Source organism: Tyto alba, unplaced genomic scaffold (genome assembly GCF_018691265.1).
Source record: "Tyto alba isolate M040663 unplaced genomic scaffold, T.alba_DEE_v4.0 Super-Scaffold_2, whole genome shotgun sequence".
NCBI lineage: Eukaryota > Metazoa > Chordata > Aves > Strigiformes > Tytonidae > Tyto > Tyto alba.
Genome location: NW_024881282.1, coordinates 19764267 through 19783129, shown reverse-complemented (window position 1 = coordinate 19783129; position 18863 = coordinate 19764267). Strand labels below are relative to the sequence as shown.

At 41.7% G+C, this 18863-nt stretch overlaps 1 protein-coding gene across 1 annotated transcript in view; it reads left to right on the top strand.

Annotated features, from left to right (window-relative positions):
* Positions 1-617: 617 nt before the first annotated feature.
* The window catches only part of LATS2 (large tumor suppressor kinase 2), a 51970-nt gene continuing 33724 nt past the window's right edge, over positions 618-18863 (top strand). The window contains exons 1-2 of the mRNA XM_032991077.2: positions 618-764; positions 5136-5707. Of these exons, the coding sequence (XP_032846968.2) occupies positions 5369-5707 (339 nt within the window). The 5' untranslated portion in view covers positions 618-764; positions 5136-5368. The remainder of the gene's footprint in view (positions 765-5135; positions 5708-18863) is intronic.

The window sequence follows — 18863 nt, the reverse complement described above, 5'->3', positions numbered from 1 at the left end:
TTGAGTCTGCATTTTTGATCCAGATGTGAATTCCCTGCCTGCCCTCCTCCGGCACCTCAGAGCCCCCTCGACACAATAAAATACATGAAAAATAAGTAACCACCCCTAAAAAAAAAAAAAAAAGCAAACCAGAAAGTAAAAGAAAAGCTCAAATAGACACTAATAGTTCTGCTACTTTGTGCATGTGTATGGTTTTAGTTCAGCGTGGAAGGGATAATAATAAAAGACCATCACCACAAAACTCACACTTAAAATGAGATTGGGACGTCGTCTGGGAAGCAGACGAGGACCTCCAAGCCGCCTACTTCAGCCCTTTTTACCTCAACAAGCGGAGGCAAATGCCGTTCCCTCAGCACCTCAGCCACCCCTCTTCCCCAAAACCCAGCGCGGGGGGGTCGTTGTGAAAGGAAGGAGTGTCGCCAGGCTACCTGTAAAGCCCAGGGAAAGAGCCCTGCGGTCCCCTCGGGGTGCGACAACCCTTAACGGCTCTTCCCGCCCTGCCGCCCCAGAAGCCCCTCCCCCCCGCTGGTATGCGCCGGGAGGGGCGGGGGGGGGAGTGGAATGACGCGGGCGCCGCGGGTCACGTGACGCGAATGGAATGCCAACAATGTAGCGAATGTCCCGACTGCGCCCCGCACTCGGCGCCCGGGACGGCCAAGGGGGAAGATGGAGACCGGCCCGCGCCGTCGGGGCCGCCGCCGCCGTTGAGCCGTTCCGTGACGGCCCCCGGCAGGCTGAGCGGCGGCGCTGGGCGTCCCGAGGAGGTGAGCGGAGGGGGGGGCTCTGGGGTGGGGTAGGGGGGCGCGGCGCGGCGGTTTGCCTTCAACTCCGGCTGTGAGCGCTTCCCCCCTCCCCCCCCCCCCCCCCCCCCCTAAGTGCTGTTCTATGAGGGGAAAGTCGTGTGGAGAAGAGGGGGTGCCAAAGCGGCTCGCTTCTTGAGGCGGGACTGACTGTCCGGTATGTGTGTCCCTCTCCCGGGGGCAGCCTCGGCGCCCTGCACCGCACCCTCCGACATTTTCCGGGCACCCGTGTGACAGCCCAGCCCTGGCGGGACTGCGAGGGGGGGGGGGGGGGGAGTCCCGCCCGCCTGAGGCCTCTGCCCCAGCCCGGTTCCCGCCCCAGCCCGGTTCCCACCCCGCCGTGGGGACCGGCTCCGCGGGGTGCCCCAGCAGGCCGGAGCCGCTGGTATATGGCCGGAGTTTATTTTGGGAGCTTTCTGTCTGCAAAAGGAGTGGGTTTCGGGCTAGAGGAGAAGGAGTTGGAGCCCCCGCGTTCCCCCAAGGATACTCCCGACCGGCCCGGGAATTGGAGGCGACGAGCGTGGGGCCAGACCCCGCCGGCGGTTGGGGGGTATCTCTGGAGGGGAGGGCCGGGTGGAGCCGAGCGGGGGCATCCAGAGCCCGCGAGGTCCCATCCGGCTGCGGCGGGGGCCCTGCCGTTCCCAGGCAGTTGAAAGTCACTGCCAAAATTCAGCACTTCGCCACCCTCGCTCCTGCCTCGTGAGTGGTGTGCGTGTTGAAATACCCCTTTCCCCAGCAAAGGCACTCGCGCAAATGACGCAAAAAAAGCTTATTTGGAGTGTCCAGGCTCTGCGGTCAATTACTGCTGGTCTGCTGTGGGTGGGGAAGGTGAGCTGTTTCCCACAGCGCTGGATTGGGCCAGTGCGTATGGTTGGCAGTGGGACACAGGCACAGAGTGACTTTTGGACAGTTTTGTTAGCAGGAAGAAGGAGAGGAGGAATGATTTTGGGGAAAATCCTCACTGCAGTTCTCTGCACTTTCACCGAGTGCCCACTTATAAGTGGGAGAACAGTTTGTATAATAATGAAATTCCTGAAATGTTCTGCCTCCCCCCCCCCCCCCCCCCCCCCGTTCTCCCCCAAGTCTTAGACCTTCAGTCCACATCCAGTGGATGGTCCCTCCTTCCATGAATTTGTGATATAAAAAACAATACCTGTAAATTGAGAAAGGGAAGGCAGTTGTAGCAGTTTCTTAAAACTTTACTCCTTCCTTCTGCAGTGATTGCTAGTTCAGCTCACTACAGTGCCTGCACAGTTATAGGCTGGGAAACAGCTCGCCAGCCTGGGGTTTGGGACCTAGCTCTTGAAACACAGCTGAGCTTTAGTTTTTTGCCTGTGTCGCAGCTCCACAGAGACAGTAGCACATGCAGCCTGTGGGTGAATGGAGAAACAAGAGAGTGAGTAGCTAGTGCTGCTGGGACAACAGACATCAGCGTATAATTTCAGTGTGGTTGGTTGATTGCTGCCAGAGAAACTATTGGTATTTCTGAAATGAAGACTAATCAGTTATCCAAAAATTGTTCTAACTTGATGCAATTAAAATAATGCTGCGCTTATTTGAAATATTACAACTTCAGGATAATGGGCAAGCTTCTAATTAGTGCAGAACATACAACATTTTGGAAAAAAACCCTTAGGATTGTTTAGTCAGAATGGTCTAAAGCTCAAAAATAATTGTGAAAAGTGTTTCCTCATGATAGCAGGAAGGCTATTGATACATTCATATTGTAGGAAAGGTGCAGACTAGATGGATTTGAAGTTATCCAAATCTAGATGTACAGTCAGAAATGCTTAGAATTAGACACAGTATGTATGTTTTAAAGCATACAATGCTTTTCTTTTTTGCTAAAAATGCAAATCACAGGAGGATTTCAGAAATCAGGCACCTTGTCTTTCCTTGTAAATCATCTGTAATATTTAATATTCTGATTTCTTGGCTTACCTTACATAATTAGTTCAAAAACCTTTCTGCAAAACACAAAACAAGTTTGCAGTTAGCTCCAATACTTACTGTTGTTGCTGTTCTCATTCATACTGTCTAAACGATCAACATTTCTTTCTGGTTTAGCAGTATTGTAAATGTAAGCTGAGGAAGTTGCCAGCTGGCTTGACCTAGCATTATTAGACTTGAGCTTAGGCTAAAGGTCACAAAAGTTCTTTATGTGAAGCATGTGTGTAAGTGGGAAAGCAGTCCTTTGCTGCAAAAAGGTGGGGGGTTGCAAGCTTTTCCAGCGTGTCCCAGGCCGGAGGATTGGCACAGTGACTGAAAAGGAAGAACAACCCAGATTCCTAAATTCAGCCATATGGTGCCTGCTGCTGTCAGGAAAAGAAAGACAGTTATAGACAATTAATTGCTCTGTATTTTTTAAGCACTAGCTAGTTGTGATGTAATACTATTGGTTTGGATTTTTTTAACCAGTCTATGTATTATCTTTTACTATATTATGTCTAAGTAGAAAAAATTCTGTTCTTGGGATCCTTCAGTTGCTTTTGTCTTCATTGAGAACAATGAAAACTTGGTCTGTTACTGACTGATAGCTGATTTGTTGTTTGTGGAAATATAAAAATCTGGATGAACAGCTTTAGCAGTCCCCTTAAAACAAATGTCAAACCCTGTCCAATGTGCATGGGGGCATTTGTGTCACTCTTAGTTCCGTGTGAATTAGGGTTGCAGGATATTTTTAGGGAGTACTGAGTGGAGGAGCTTAAGACTGTGAATACATTATAGGTGTCTTTTGGTTAACTGAGCATCTAAATCGTAGCAAAAAGAGGTTGACATGGATTAATCTCAAGAGACTGATCCGCACTCCTGCATTTCAGACTGGTGAAACATCATTAAGAGTTCAGGGTCTGACTTCACTGTTGCATTTCAGTCCTTGGTTGTAGGGGAAAGCTTGAAGTGGACTCTACTAACAAGGAAGCAGTGATGGGCTTCCAAGGTGAATGTGTCCAGATTCTCTTGGCCTTCACAGTAGTAAGCTGTTTGTTTGGCCGTGAGAAGTGATGGTAAATGTATGGAAATGGTTGTTTTGTTGGGAAATACTATAGCTATCACAGGAAGAGTTGTCGCAATAAGTTGAGTTTTAGTATGAGCATGTGAAAATAAAGAACAATACTTTCTGGAGGAACTCTTTCCAATGGTAAATGTGCTATGATCATAAGTGAAGCATCGTTTTGTTTTGTTTTGGTTTTTTTTATTTAAAAATCCAATTGACTTCTCAATGACCAAGAGGAACATACAGTGTGTTACCATCTTCTGTATTTGCAATTTGAAAACAACTGAACAAAATTCTGACCTTCCCAACAAAGTGGCTTGAGCACCATTCAGGAGTCACTGTGCAAGTGCTGATACCAGCAACAGATGCAAACCTGCGTAAGCAGCATCTATAGCAAGATGACATTTTTGATTAAGCTGTCTTTTTAATCCTCTTCTGAATGCAACATTATTTAATGTTTCTATTATGGTGATGCTACGAAGACTTAGTTAAGGTAGGATTCTTGTAACTTTGTGCTGCATGGAGATTGCAAGTAGCACAGTATATCAGCTCTGCCGCATAGTTGTTCTCTGCTGCATGTCAGAAGAGGTGCGTAAAGCTGTCTCAAAGTCTTCTTTTCTATGTTGGGATGCTAAATGAGCTGGTTCTGCCTCTTCTGCTGTTACTGACTAGCTCCATTACCCCTCTTCCCTATAAGGCACAGCTAATGAAATACTGCATACACACCCCCTTTTTTTTTCCTCCTTCCAGTTCTGGGGAGAATTCTTACCTTCAGGCTTTGCTAAGATATTAATGTGGAAAGGCAAAATATCTTGTCTTTCTGTTATTCACTTTGTTATTGAAATACTAGAAGTTGCTATGGTTAGAGTCATCAATATTTCCATTATAAATCTTTTTCATAAACTTCTGAAACTGAGCTCAGCTAGTGTAAAACAAACAAAATCTTAAGTGGGGGAAAAACATTTCATGAGCATACTCTTCCCTAATTATGAAATAGGATAGGCTTGTCCAAGATTTGGTTATGCAATTGGGTGGGAAACTTGCTGCAGTTGGGTACTGTAAAATTCTTAATCATTGTAGTTTTCAGGGGGTTTATTTTAATTTATTTTGAAAGTGAAACTTTAAAGAAAAATTAATTATTTATTGATTATGTTAAGAAAGTCTTTTGGAATTCTATTCTTGAAAACGGATAAAGTGAAAATCATTAAAGGGAATCCAGCTGTGACAACTTAATAGGTTGAACTGATTCACTTTCACTTGTTTAATTGTCATGCTGTCCCTTCAGAAGCATTTACAATATCAACTTAATTGCATGTACTTGCTATTTTCTTTTGTTTCAGACACTATCAGTCTGCAAAATGATGATTCCAAGGATTTTCATTTTCTGTAGGAAGCATGAAGATCATGAGCTGAAGTAAAACATTGGCAGAAATTTCTTGAGAATTTTGCCTTTTCTTTTTCTCTTCGAAGGATTATGTTTACAAGAAATTGATACCATCAAGTGACACTTTTGTGAAATAAAGTAATTTAAAAAAAAAAGCTGTATTTATGCTCAGAGAAAACTGGATTAACAATGAGGCCAAAGACTTTTCCTGCTACAACTTATTCTGGAAACAGCAGACAAAGATTACAAGAGATTCGAGAAGGTTTAAAGCAACCATCCAAATCTTCAGGTCAGGGACTACCTATTGGACCAGGCAGTGAAACCTCTCTGGACCCTAAGATTTTAATAGGGAAGGATGCTGCAAGGCAGCAGCAGATGAGACAAACGCCTAAGTTTGGACCGTATCAGAAAGCTCTGCGAGAAATTAGATATTCATTGCTGCCTTTTGCTAATGAGTCGAGCACTACAGCAGCTGTTGAAGTAAACAGGCAGATGCTCCAGGAACTGGTGAATGCTGGTTGCGAACAGGTACGTATGAGTTTGGAGGGGGGATTGTTACTTCCTTCAAAACAAGTTTATACTCAGGATTGAAGAAAGGATTTTGGTGGAAGTTATCAAGCTTTCTGGTTGACAAAATGCACTGATTCTTCTGGCGGTCGTGGTGCTGTATGACTAGAAGAGTAGATGAACTTGCTGTTGAGAGATATGCCTTGTATGGGATTAATTCGTGTTAGAGATGGTCATGGTGTCCTCTAGGAATCTATTATGATTTCTACAGTTGAAGTATAAAGCTGAACAGGGTAGCTTGTCTTTTTTTTTTTTTTCCCTCAATACTAGAACAAGCCTTATTTATGAGTAATAGGGTAGAATTTTGTCTGGCACATCTAAGCACAGTTCACTGTCAGAAGCAAATAGAAGAAAAGACAGAGTCAGTATATGGTCACTTGCTGTTTGTCAGAAGCAGGTAGAACTGGCTGGATGTGCAGCACAGAGCAGCGGTTGGGTGCACACCTTTTCTTCCTTACCTTCTCTGCTTCTATCTAGAGGTGGTAGCCCTGATTTAGGGACTTGGCACAGAAGATGCTTGCTTTTGTCATTCTGAGATTGATGCTAGAATGTATTCTTAATTCAAAGACCATGCACCTGGTGCAGAACATGATCTTTGTGTGTTGAGCTGCATTCATCTTGCATGTGCTTCCAGTGTTGGAATTGGCTTTCACCTCTGTCCAGGAATAGTTCAAAATTTTGCTTTTTAGAGATGAAGTGTGTTTTGGATTCAGATTCTGATTGTTGTAGAAACAACTTTTTTTTTCCCCATGTGATTGAATGGCAGTTGTTGACCAGCTGAAACATTTCCATTTATAGTCCTTGATATAAATTAGAGAGATTTAAAACCAAAGTGCTTTCAGTGGCATTTCCTTGATTTTAAAACTTAACCTCCATTCACTCATGGCAGAAGAGTGTGGGTCTCTTGACTCTCCTAGACCATATTCTGAATCTGTATAGCAAAACTAACAACAGGCATTATTATAAACAATCTGCCTTTCTCTGGAGCTATAGAGATATTAGTTAGTGCTGTTTCTATTCCAAAGAGTTTATGCTGTATGAGATAATCAGTAGATTGCAGATCCAATGAGAAGTGCGGGAGTACAACTAAGCACTTCCTACTCCAGTGAACCAAGATGCTGTACTGAATTAATTACCTGGAGGAACCATGGATTTTCTCTGATCTTAAGCATGCCATGAAAACACTGTTGGTTTTTTTTTTTTAGAACTCTACCCTCTAAATTTCCGTAGCTGTTTAGGATGAGAACACTCCCTGTGTGTATGAGCCAAGGTTAAATGAGCACAGCTGAATTCTGGATTGGAAATGTGCATTTGGTAGATTACATGGACAAATTGTTCACACACAGAACAGCCTTGTTGGACTGAAATCTTGGAAAGTACTTTAAGCACACTACAGCACAGAAATGCTAAGCCAATGTATAAAACAGAAATACCTGAGCACCTGTTAAAATGTCTTGGTATTAAAGGCAGTGTAATGCACTATATATGTAAGGTTTTTAATATCTTTAGCTATTTCGACTTAAACATTCGTACAATGGTATTGCTCCTTATAGAGCACTGAGATTGAGCCTAGTTCTGACTCCTATGTGGAGATTTTTTTGTTACCTCCTTAAATATGGCTTTACGTTTTTGGTGGCGTGTTTTTTTTTTTTTTTTTTTCTTCCCTCCCCTCTCACTGGCTGTGATCCTTCCATCCTCACATTTAGCTTTTCTCCCTAGCTGTGACTTGTTGCCTGGAGATGGCATTATTGAGCCTATCCCTTAGGTGTGTTTGGCATTCAAACCAAAGCATAAGCAGGATCACATTTAGCTAGAGTCCAGATAGGGCTTCCAAAACTGGAGTCTTGTAACTAAAAATGTTGAGTTTCCTAATATGGGTCCAGGCTGGATGAAGGTTGGCTGTCCTAGAGGGTTGTGAATGAATGGAGCTCCTTGAGATGGTGTGAATGGTACCTGGCCCTGGGGATGGAATTGTGTAGGGTGACAGACTTGATTACTACTCTAGATTCTTCCTTTCCTCCTCCTGGTGCCTGGGTTATTTTGAATCAAATGCTGAACTGCTTCAGGGCATGATGTGTAGTAAATCAGGCATCCCAGGCTACCCTGTTCCTGCTTGTGAATCAAAGCCTTTAAATGCCTACAGCATGGACACCTTCTGCAGTCCTGTAGGCAGCTAACAGATCTCTGATTTAAGAGAAATTAAGTCAGCATCAGTTTCTTTGAGCATGGTTTTATTTACCTCTGGACCCAATGCTAGTGTGAGGTTGGTAAATGGTCATTGAAGGTGCCTGCCCCTCCCCAAATGCCAGGACCAAACGTTTAGAGGTTAAGGATTTCAGTCCATTAAATGGTCTATGTGAGCCTTACCCTACAGCTAGCCTGCGGAGTATAAGATCTTACACCTCCTGATCCCACTTCGTGATACAGTAATCAGCTGTTCAACAGCTGCAAGTGTCTTGAAGTTGGCAATTTGTCATAAAAAGCTCTCAGCATGGGTGTTCTAGGAGGTTGTGAAGAATGAATAGATGGCTACAACATTATTCAGTTTGATCTCATGTGAATTCCATTTTCAAGTTGGATTTGGGCTGATGCTTTTTGGTGTTCTAGATGGAACACTGGAAAGTAATCCTAACCTTGTCAGTAATCTGTTCTGGTGGACACCATGCAAGGATCAGGATTCTTCTTCAGTTTCTTTATTGGGTCACAATAAGGATTTCCGGAAGGATGAAGGGGAGCAGTGACAATTAAGAAGGAAGGAGGATAAATTTTAGAGACTGGGGAAAGGATACTTCTATTACTCTTACTAGCTCCACTCATCTAGCATATCTGTAGCATGGTTGGATTTTTAACAACCACCATTTTACATACTACAGGACATGTTGCCTATTAGGTAACATAAAGGTAGGGTTCGTAGCTCCCTGATCGGCTGAACTGACTCTTAAATTTTAAAATTAAATTGGTTTAATTAGATAAAAAGGAAACATCATAACATTTTATTACTTTATTCTTGATATATGAAAGACCCACACAGATAGGAAATCAGTTATAAACTGGTTGATAAACTTAACAAGTATATAAAATGCAGTGTAATTCATGAAGTAAATACAAAATTCTGGTGTCTTTCAGTTACAGTCATCATGGGTGTTACGTGTGAGAACAGGTTTTGGGATTTTTTAAAATTGATTAGGAAGATGCTAGTTCGTTTTAAATGACCCATGTTCTTTCACAAAGATTTCTTTTCAGCTGTTGTGTAGCTTATGATTTTGTAGTGAAATCTGGCCCCCAAAACTTAATGGATACTTTGCTGTTGACCTGAAAGAAGTCAGTATTACACACTCTTTTTTAAGAGATACAAAACAAAATTACACACATAATTAGTCATGATTCTTCTCAAACAAACAAAGTAACTTGTCTGTTGTTTGCTTAAAGTCATCTTTTCAACAGTAATTATTTAGCAAGTTTCAATCAGAAATAATTAGTGCAGCATAAATTGTTTCGAAACTTGTAGGACATGACTGCAAAAGCACTGCTAATACACTGGTTTTTAGTAAATACAACTCCTTGGGCTTGGAAGTGTAACTTGCAGTCACTGCAGCGGGACAAGAGCATGGAGCATGTGTCCTGTGGGCTGGTAAACCACTGGAACCACCTGGGGCAATGGGATGGCATTTGGGGTGTGGTGGTAAATGCAGCTGCTGTTGTGGATTGAATTTTTTCTGATGAATAGATGCAATTGAGCATATGATCAGTGACATTCCAGCAACCTGAATGGGTTGTACTGTACTTACTGTACTTCTTAGATCATAAACAGCCACTGACATTGTAATTTAGAGTGGGCTGTAGCAGCTCTAGATGAACTATAGAATTTTACACACTTGTCGCTTTCCCCCCGCTCCCCCCCACTCAAGCAAACGTCTTTACTTTGATCAAGGGTGCCTTTTCTGGGTGAAGATTTCTAGACATGGTTTGTTTGGGCAGCTGTTTTTAAGAAAAAAATATGTTTTAGGATTTTTTACAGGCTATGTACCTCCATCATGTACTGTACACTGAATAAATGTGAATATGTGAAGCAGAGAAATTCTTATGCTTAATTTTTTCCAGAGACTTTTATAAATATCTCTGTAATAAAACATGCGCACCCCACCTGTGCCAATATCAGAATATTCTAAAGGGGAAGATCTGTCCTTTTGACATTAATTATGGTGTCTTTCAAGGAGCTGGAATGGTGTTTGAGGGTATTATAACGTGACTAAGAATATCAAGCTGACCTTCTTGTCATCTGTCTTACACTGAGTAAATGGAATTCACTTAGTAGAAGGGGGTGTTGGATGGGTTGATTTTTGTTAATTTTTTGGTGTGTGATTTTTTTGTTTGTTTGTTTAATTCTTCATTGCATTCCAGGATTCTTTTGATCTCTTCATCATGGATGACATTTTTTTTATTTAACCCTTTTGGCAAAGGTTCTACCCTGATTCGGGAACTACCTCTCAATTTTGTGAAATTTTGAGACTGGGGAATACAATATTTATCTTAATTTGAACAAATATTTGCACTTCTTTAGGTGATGGAATTTCTGCTATGCCAAATAGAGCTTGGGCAGAAAGTCCTTTTTATGTTTTGCATGTGGAATTAGTATTCTGGTTTTTCTTTTCTATATAGGGGTTTAGGTCATGCTTGTTCACATATAATCCACGTGCTGTTTTGCAGTGTGTTACTGAGCAGTATGACTTTTCATCCTATTGTTGGAACAATGAGAGGAAGCAGATACAGTGCAAAGTTTTGTTTTTGTAACAGGCAATGCAAGGTTGGACTTCTGTTTGTAGTAAAATATCTGTTGTGATACGTTTGTTAAGAGGACAAGTCTAAAAAGACAGCTTGCCTTCAAGGTGAAGGGCAGCAAATTTTGTAATAGCTCTGTGCAAATGGGGAAATTAATTTCATAACATTAGCTTGTTCCATATCAAAATTTTGTCTTTTGAATGGGTAAACTTTACGTGTGTTAAGAATTCTGCTGGCCCAGCTATTTACCAAAACTTACAGAATGAATATCTTAGTTGTCATCTGGGTGTTTTGGGTCCAGATTGTTTTGTTAATGAAAAATGTCTGAAGAATGAGCTCTTACAAGATTGCCTAGGTTATTCTGTGGGACTCATGTTAAAGGTGACGAGAGTCATTACAAGCTATGTTGGAGGTTACAAGGAGAAAAAAGGGGCCTTCAAATGAGGACACTCACTGCTGAATGCAGAAGGATTTTATTTTAGCAGCTGAAGTAGATTTGATAATTCAGGCCAACAGTCTCCTGTGTATTCATTTGCCTCCCTCATTTGAAGGTAAGTTCACTCTGTCTTCTCTTTACTAGCTGTGTTGAGAGCTTGTTTCATAACCTTTTCCTATACCTCTTTCTTTTCTCTCTAACCTCCCTTTTTTGTTTCAACTTTTTTCTCATTTCTGAGAAGTTTCCAGTATCATCCAGTGTTCTCCCATCAAGGCATGCAAGGCAATGTATTTTCCCACCAATACACCTGAAGTTAGCCTCTTAAGTCACTTCAGTTTTTAGCTGCTTTAGGAAAAAAAATGAGTTATAGCTTTCAAGGGGCTGAAAGCAAGAGTGCCCCTGAGCCCATACCTGCTGACACCTCTCTCTTCCATCCTGTTTCTCTTGTCTCCAGGCTTCCTATGTTGCTGTCACTTCTTGATGACACTCTCTTGGTGAACATACTTAAATCCTCCATGTCATGGTGCAGTTCCTGCAGTATATTTGAGCAGGTGCTCTTGGATTTGTTCTGTGTGAGTGTGGCTTAGAGTATGCTCTTGTCCTGCTGAAGAAAGAAAAATAATTTTGTCTTTTCCCTTGTGTTTTCATAGTTGTAGAAATATCCCTTGGCAGGAGTAGGTGATTGCATGTGCTCCTTCACATGACAAGATGTGGCTTCTTGGCAGCTGGACAGTAATGCAGCACTGAACAATACTGCAGTATGTTTTAAACTCTGCCCTTTATTCTTGTTAGTCTCCTTTCTTCTTTAGTGAACTACAGAATAAATTGCATCTTGGTTGTAGGCTTATGTTTGATCTGACAGAGCAGGAATCAGATGCCAGACTTCAACTGTAGATAAATGTGAATCTTGAGTTATGTTAAACTAATGCTTCCCTATTCCTCATGTCAGATAATCATTCTAGAAGCTTGTGAGTGAATATAAAAGTCTAAAATTATGTATTGCTGTAACAGGGTGCAGGATTAACTTGCATTGGATACATTAATTTATTAAAATTTAATTGCCAGGAGAAGGTTGAACTATAGATTTTTTTTTTTTTTTATAAAAAACAAAATGGGTTCATCACAATCACTAAAAATTCTGTATAAATGTTTTCTTCAGTCTCTGAATAAAAAAGCCCTTATGACCAAAAGTGAAGATTGCCATTAATATAACAGGAAGTTGATATCACAATAGTAGTAGGGTGTAACTGTTCCTTTTGCATTTTTTTTTTGTTCTCAGACTAAATCTCTGCTGTTCTTTTCAGCTTGTATCTGAGAGGAACCAATATGATTTTATGCAGAGACTGAAGAATAGTATCTCTGCACATGGGGGTGGAGTGGTTTTTTTGGTTGTATTTGTGTTTTGGGTTTTTTTCTCAAATTGAACGATGCTTTTAAATTTGGAGATTTCAGTCAAAGGACTGGATGCAAGGCTTTTGCATGCTACAGTCTTTAGAGATAATCCAAGATGTGCATTTAGAACTAATTAAATTCAACCTAGGAATGTTTTTCTTATAGTTGCTAAACTAAATAAAGGATTATGTTGAAGCTGCTAACTGAATATCAGTAGAATGCAAATAAAAGTCCATGACTACTTCTCATGTGATATACAGGTATGTGCCATACCTGTGTGCAGTGATCTTTTATTTCCTAAAGCATGGCCAAATACATAGAGGAATTTACGATGGCAGTCCTTTTTTCCTCACTTTTTTTTTTTTCTTGCTGTACCCACAGGAAAAATTATTTTGCAGACATTTTGAAATGAGTTGATCATCAGAACTGAAATTAAGTTAACAGGAAGAAAAAAAAAATGGGGGAATTTCATCTGTACTCTGTGTAGAAATACTGTCACTAGATATGTGAGTTTATAGTAATTCAAATTACAAGAGTGTAGCCAGGCATTCAATTACATAATATAATCTGATAAACTGAAGGGAACTAAGCTACTTTTTCTTTCATTTTATTTATAAAATATAATTGCCAGATACTCTCATATTTGCCCAGGGACAGAATGAAGTTACTGTGACTGCATTTTTTGAAAGCATGGTAGTATTACAACTGTGTGTCTGTTTTCTGGAAGTATTCAAGATGTCGGCTGAATTCCTACAAGACCCCTGTTGGAAGGAGAAACAGTGACCCGTGTGGTCATGCCCAGGAGATGGGGACTGAGGATCACACATACCACTGTTGCTCTGAAGGTGAATGGTGGTGTGCTACAAAATGCAGCAGAAGTGCTTTTTGGTTGTGAGGTTGATCATGTCACTCCCAAGCAGACCGCAGCTTGTTGGTGCTCCCTTGGGCACAGTGTTCAAATCCTGCTCAGCAGCTGCTTGTGGTGGTGGTGACTCCTACAGAATGTCCACATCCCATGTGCATTGTCTGTGTATCCCCCCAACCTACCATAAATCAGGCTCCAGTACATACAGTCTCTGTTCCTTGGGTACTGGCTGTCTCTGTGACTTGCGAATGCATGTACGCAATGCTATCTAAAATAGACAAGGAGAGACGTTAGAGACCTTCAAGTTGAGTTTTCTTGGTGATGGCAGCTGCTGTTTTTATTGGGTATGTCCATTAATTCCCCACCGTTGCCTCTTTTTGTTAAGTGAGATTTAAAAAAAACAACTGGGCAGGCCCAGGTTTTCCTTTATTTGATTTAGGAAACAATTCTGGCTGGATTGCAAGCTGCCTCACTATGGATATATCTACTCTAGAGCAGATGTTTTACAGTCAAGTACTGATGGAACAAACGCAGTTTGCACTAGTAAAATCAAGGAGGGACAGACAGTCTGTCTATTTATTTAAAGCTACAGATGTTTATGTTATTTTGGGCCTTATCCTTATATGTCACATATACAGCATGTGAAATACATTCCACTTTCTCACCCTTTCTGCTTATGTTCATTACATAATTGTGAGTGTAGCTTAGACCTGGCATTTTTATATTCCTTGGAGCTGGGGCTTAGAGTGGAAAATGCTGGTCTTTATTTCTAGGTTTTAATCATTCCCTAGCTTTTTGGAAAAAAAATAAATTTAAAAACGCCTCTGATTACCAAAATAGAGACTGAAGTTGCTGTGGCATTGTGGTCTTTGGTGTTATCCTACCATAGCAGCAGGAGATTCGTATCGTCCAGGTTTGAGAGGGATCCCAATTTCCCATCTTCAGAAGATGCTTAAATAAAAGCCTGGTGAAAGTCAATCAGTCAAACTTTTGCTGTCTGCCTGCTCTACACATCTGCTGCTGGTCACTCAAAATACTGTTGCTGCTGGAATATTTTCAACTTCATGTTACTTGGCAGCTGATCTGTTTTCCCTGATACCATGTGGCCTCTGCTGAGGTGGTTCTGTCAGCTCTGATACTGATGAGGTCACCCAGCTATGGTTGCAGCACAGCAAAACTGGTTTTGTTCTGATGGTCTTGTCCTGCCATCTGGACTGTCACTGGCAGTTCACAAGAAACTTCTCATATACAGACTGACATAGAAATTCGGTTTCACTCAAGAGCTGCATGTGTGCATATATGTATTATGACAACTGCAGTGTTTGTATGGTATCAGCTGTTTGCGAAGAACTTAATCCATAGGATTTGGTATGGCACTGAAGTTTTCTTTTTCAGTCTAAGTAAACAAGATTCTAATGTTTGAGGCTGTGTTCTGCTTCCCTGCAGTGTAAGAGATGGATTTTTCCCAATGAGAAACTTGTGCTCTTCATTTTAACTGAATCCAAGCAATTAAAAATATTTCCCCAGGGAGGCGAAGGATGAAGAGAACAGGAGAGGATATGAAATACTTAAAAAAATAATATCTAGGTCAGTTAATTTTCAGGAGGCTGAAGCCAAAGAACACCACGTACCCATAACTTTGTGAATCAGGTAACGGTTATGGCAGGGACAGCATGTTCTGTGCTGCTTTGTCTTTAATTGTTATCAGCGTAGATGTGCGTATGTGAAACTGTTACTGCAACACATATTGTCTTCCACACCTTTAGAGAAATATAAACTCAATACAAATGTTGAGATTTAAATGTAGATTGCTCAGATGAGCAAGCATTTTGCAACTGCTTTCTATATTCTTTGTTACTCTGATGCATGATTTGGAAATTATGAATTTCACCCAAAGCATGCAAAGATGCAGCGTATAACTCCTCACATACATAAAATGCTAGAAGGAAGACTGCTGAAACTAGGTGATAATATAGTTAAGTTCTTGCCCTTGAAAGCAATTGACTTCAGTAGAACAGCAAGCAGTGTAACATTACTCCTCCGTATGTCTTTATATGGTTAGGTTTGGATTTTATCCACCATTTATGAATCTGTTGGATGTGGGTTATTTCAAAACAGAAGAAAATGTTAGCACAGACTCGGCTGCTCTGCAGCTTTCTTTTCTCCCTGTTCGTTTTGTTCTTCCACTGTTTCAACTCTTAAATATCTTCAAGGCTCTTAAAGTCTATATCTTCCTTTCCCTGTTGCCCTGTTGTGCTGGGTTTTTTGCTGCATTGGTTTGAATGACTAGTATTCAACACCTACATGCTTTTTATCCACGTGCCTCTGAATACCCTAAAATATTTTTTATTACATTTATTTACATTTTTATATATATATATAAAATTGCAAATTATTAAGAAAGAACTCTTATAAAAGTCTTCAACCTTATTTTTGAGATTTGGTGTGACATCTTAAAGAATTATAAATGCAACTGTAATGTGACTTTGACAGCACACCCCATATATTTTCATTTCTGCATCTTCCATTCAGTGTCAGGACTTTATCATATGTGCTTAAACTAGCCGCCTGTTCCATTCATGCTTTTCTTCCATCTTTGCCACAATCACAGTGTTCATTCCACCCTCCTGCCAGATGTCAGCCTAATAAAGATGCATAAAATCTAATTTAATCAATGTAGCTGGAACCTTGGTAATACTATTATGTGCAGGGTATCCTGGTTTACAAAAACAGAAGAAAATCTGATTGTCCCAATTAAAAATATAAAAAGTTGTGGCCATGTGACAGAGATCTTTGAATCATGACAAATCCATTCCATATTGGGCTATTTTTGTCCTGGCTCCAAATAAGCGCTGAATAATTTTCTCAAGACATGCATTCCACCTTGCTGGAGCCTTATTTTTCTGATTGTCCAGCACAGTTTCTTGAACGTGCTTTTAGATGATCCCCGATTGCCTGTGTAATGTGCGCTGCCCAGACATGGTAGCAAGAGCTGGCTGTGTGCTGGAGCAGGGTGGAATTCCTCTTTTTCTTTCAAGTGATCCAGCAGTTGCCATGCTGGAAACTCACTTTTTTCTCCTTGGTGTGATAGTTTCTTGCACCTTGGCCATTCCTCCCATTCTGAAAATCTTTTTATTATGTTCTTTAATGCAAGCACTAAGTTCGAGTGCTTTCTTGAAGGTGTTTTATGAAGAAGCTGTGAAACCTGTATTCCAGTCATGCAAATGGTGGAGAGATGTTGTTGGTGCAGTGTTGAACACTGCAAATCGAAGACCTAGAACCTAGGAGTTTACAAGTGTGCAAAAATCATAAGTTTCTGCTAGGGCACGTGGCGAGCCAGCTCCCCATACTACAAAAGCAGGACCTCATTGGGAAGTGCCAGCAAATTCAAAAGCAAGCCACAAGAATTTTCGTTTGTGTTGGTGTGCCTCCCCCTACCCCCATCTCTGTTTACTGAGAAGCGAACCTTCAGGGGTTTTACCCACATGAAAGTAACCTAGAAAAAGTATTTTTCGGTACTACTTTGGTGCTGTAAAACCTTCTGTAACAAATCAGTTCCACTTTTCCTGGAACTTCCCTGTGGTTCATAAGCATTAGAAACTGCTGGAGGTTGAGAACTTGCTGCTGCAGGCCCTGCCCTGCACTTAGGCAGAAGTGGGTGCTCAGATTTACTGCCAGGGAGAAGCTGTTGCGTCCTGAGCGTGCAACACCTCTGTTCAGGAGGCAAAGAGGTCTGAGCTGCAGCACAGTCTGTGGCAGAGCTGGGGTGTTGGAGGCAGAGCTGCCTTCTCCCGCATTCCTGGGTAGGTCAGAACGTCCTGCTGCGTGTTCAGCATCTCCAGGAACGCTGTATCGGGCAAATAGCAGTGCTATGTGTTTAACAGCATTCCTGGTCTTTTTGCAAAGAGCCATTTTCTTTCTCTTGCCTCGTGGAGGAGGGTTTGTGCTTCCAAGCTCACCACTGTCTGCTGGAGTTTGAACTCAGTCATCACTCTGCCCTACTGCATAAAACTTTCTTCTCTTCCTCTCTCCCATTACCCTGAAATAGGACCATTGCCCAGCACTAGGCAAAACCCTGAGTCTAACTAGCAGGGCATCATCAACCCTTCTTGCACACAAGCTTTTGAGCCCATGAATTTGGGGAAAACCCTGCCACTAAATCACAGATTTGATTTGTTTTGCCATGTTCATAGTTTTGTGGTTTCCCAGTCTGGGAAGAGGCTCACTGGAAGTAATTTTTACTTCTTCCTTTCCCCCTGCCCACCTCCCCCATGCCCACTTTTTTTTTTTTTTTATTTGACTCTCAGATCATGACAGCTAATGGGTAGAGGAGGTATTGCTAATGTTTAAACTCGACAGGAGAGTGATAACTGACAGTCACGATGGCAAATGGGATGTGAAAGAAGGATGCAGCCTCTGCTAAAAAGCAAGAACTGGATGTGTGAGCAGGAAGGATGATGTTTGCTATTTACTTGGGGCGAAGGGCAGTTGGGTCACAGAGTGCCCAGTTCAGCCATTAGTAGCAAACTTGTTGTTTTAACTGGACAAACATTAGTTTTAATGAAGTACTGGCCTTGAAAACTGGATGTAGTTTTTTAAGATGAAAATCGTAATTATGCACACTGAAGTGCTGTTATGGTCTCTCAGGTCCCAAACCTCCTGCACAACCGAAGCCAGTGCATGTTCGGTGAGGGCTCGTGCTCGGGTGTTGGGAGAGTCCTTTTCTTCAGTTCTGCAGTGTAGAAGAAACAGCAGCCTGAGCCAGAGCTGCTCCCAGCACACCAGGGCAAGCAGCGTGGGGTTCCCAGCAGTGCCCCCACAGTGAGTGACTGCTGCTTGCTCTAGCTGGCAGGCACTGCAGAGGAGGAGAGGCGTCTTCCCCACCTTCCCAGCCAGAATATAAAAGCTCCAGGTTGCCTTGATTTCCTCCTCCCCACTTCTCTCTTTTTAGTGTTTTCTGTGTGCTTGCTGTCTAAAGTCATGCTTAACCCCTTATCCTGCCCACATGCTCAGCTCATAAGGCTTAATTGCTTTTTATACTTTTAAGTAACACCATCCTCTGTTCTAAATGCCTGGCTTCTATGCTTTTTGTGATGGCTGTTCTTGCTTTTTGGAAAATAAAGGATTTGCTTTTCATGTAAAAATAGCTTTATTATTTCCATACGCGAGTAGCAATTGAGACAGGCATATTTCCAGGTCAGCCTGGAGATGGGGCTGGATAGTGAAACCCTGTGTTCCAAAAATGGGCTGGAACCAGCAACAGTTCTTGGTGTGCTGAGCAAAGTTAACTGGCTTGGGGAGAAGTGGGATCCCTTTTTTGGGTGCACATGCAATGTGCTGGTGGTGTTCTGCTCTGGAGGCAAGCCAAGCATTGACATAATGAGCACTTTACTCTGTTAAGTACTTATGTTAGCTTTACAGTTTTCTCATAATCACATTCTTCTGGTAATTGTAGGCATGGGTTTTGAATAAAAGATTACAAAAGAAAGTTTCTTAGGGCATAGTCTATAACTACAAGTGCTTAGAGTATCTGAGTAGAAGGGATGTTTGCAGGAGCAGTCTGTATTATTCCACAAGATTGTGCTCAGTTGGGTACTGAGTAAATAAACAGTAAATGTGCAAATCTTGGATAATGTTGCGCTATG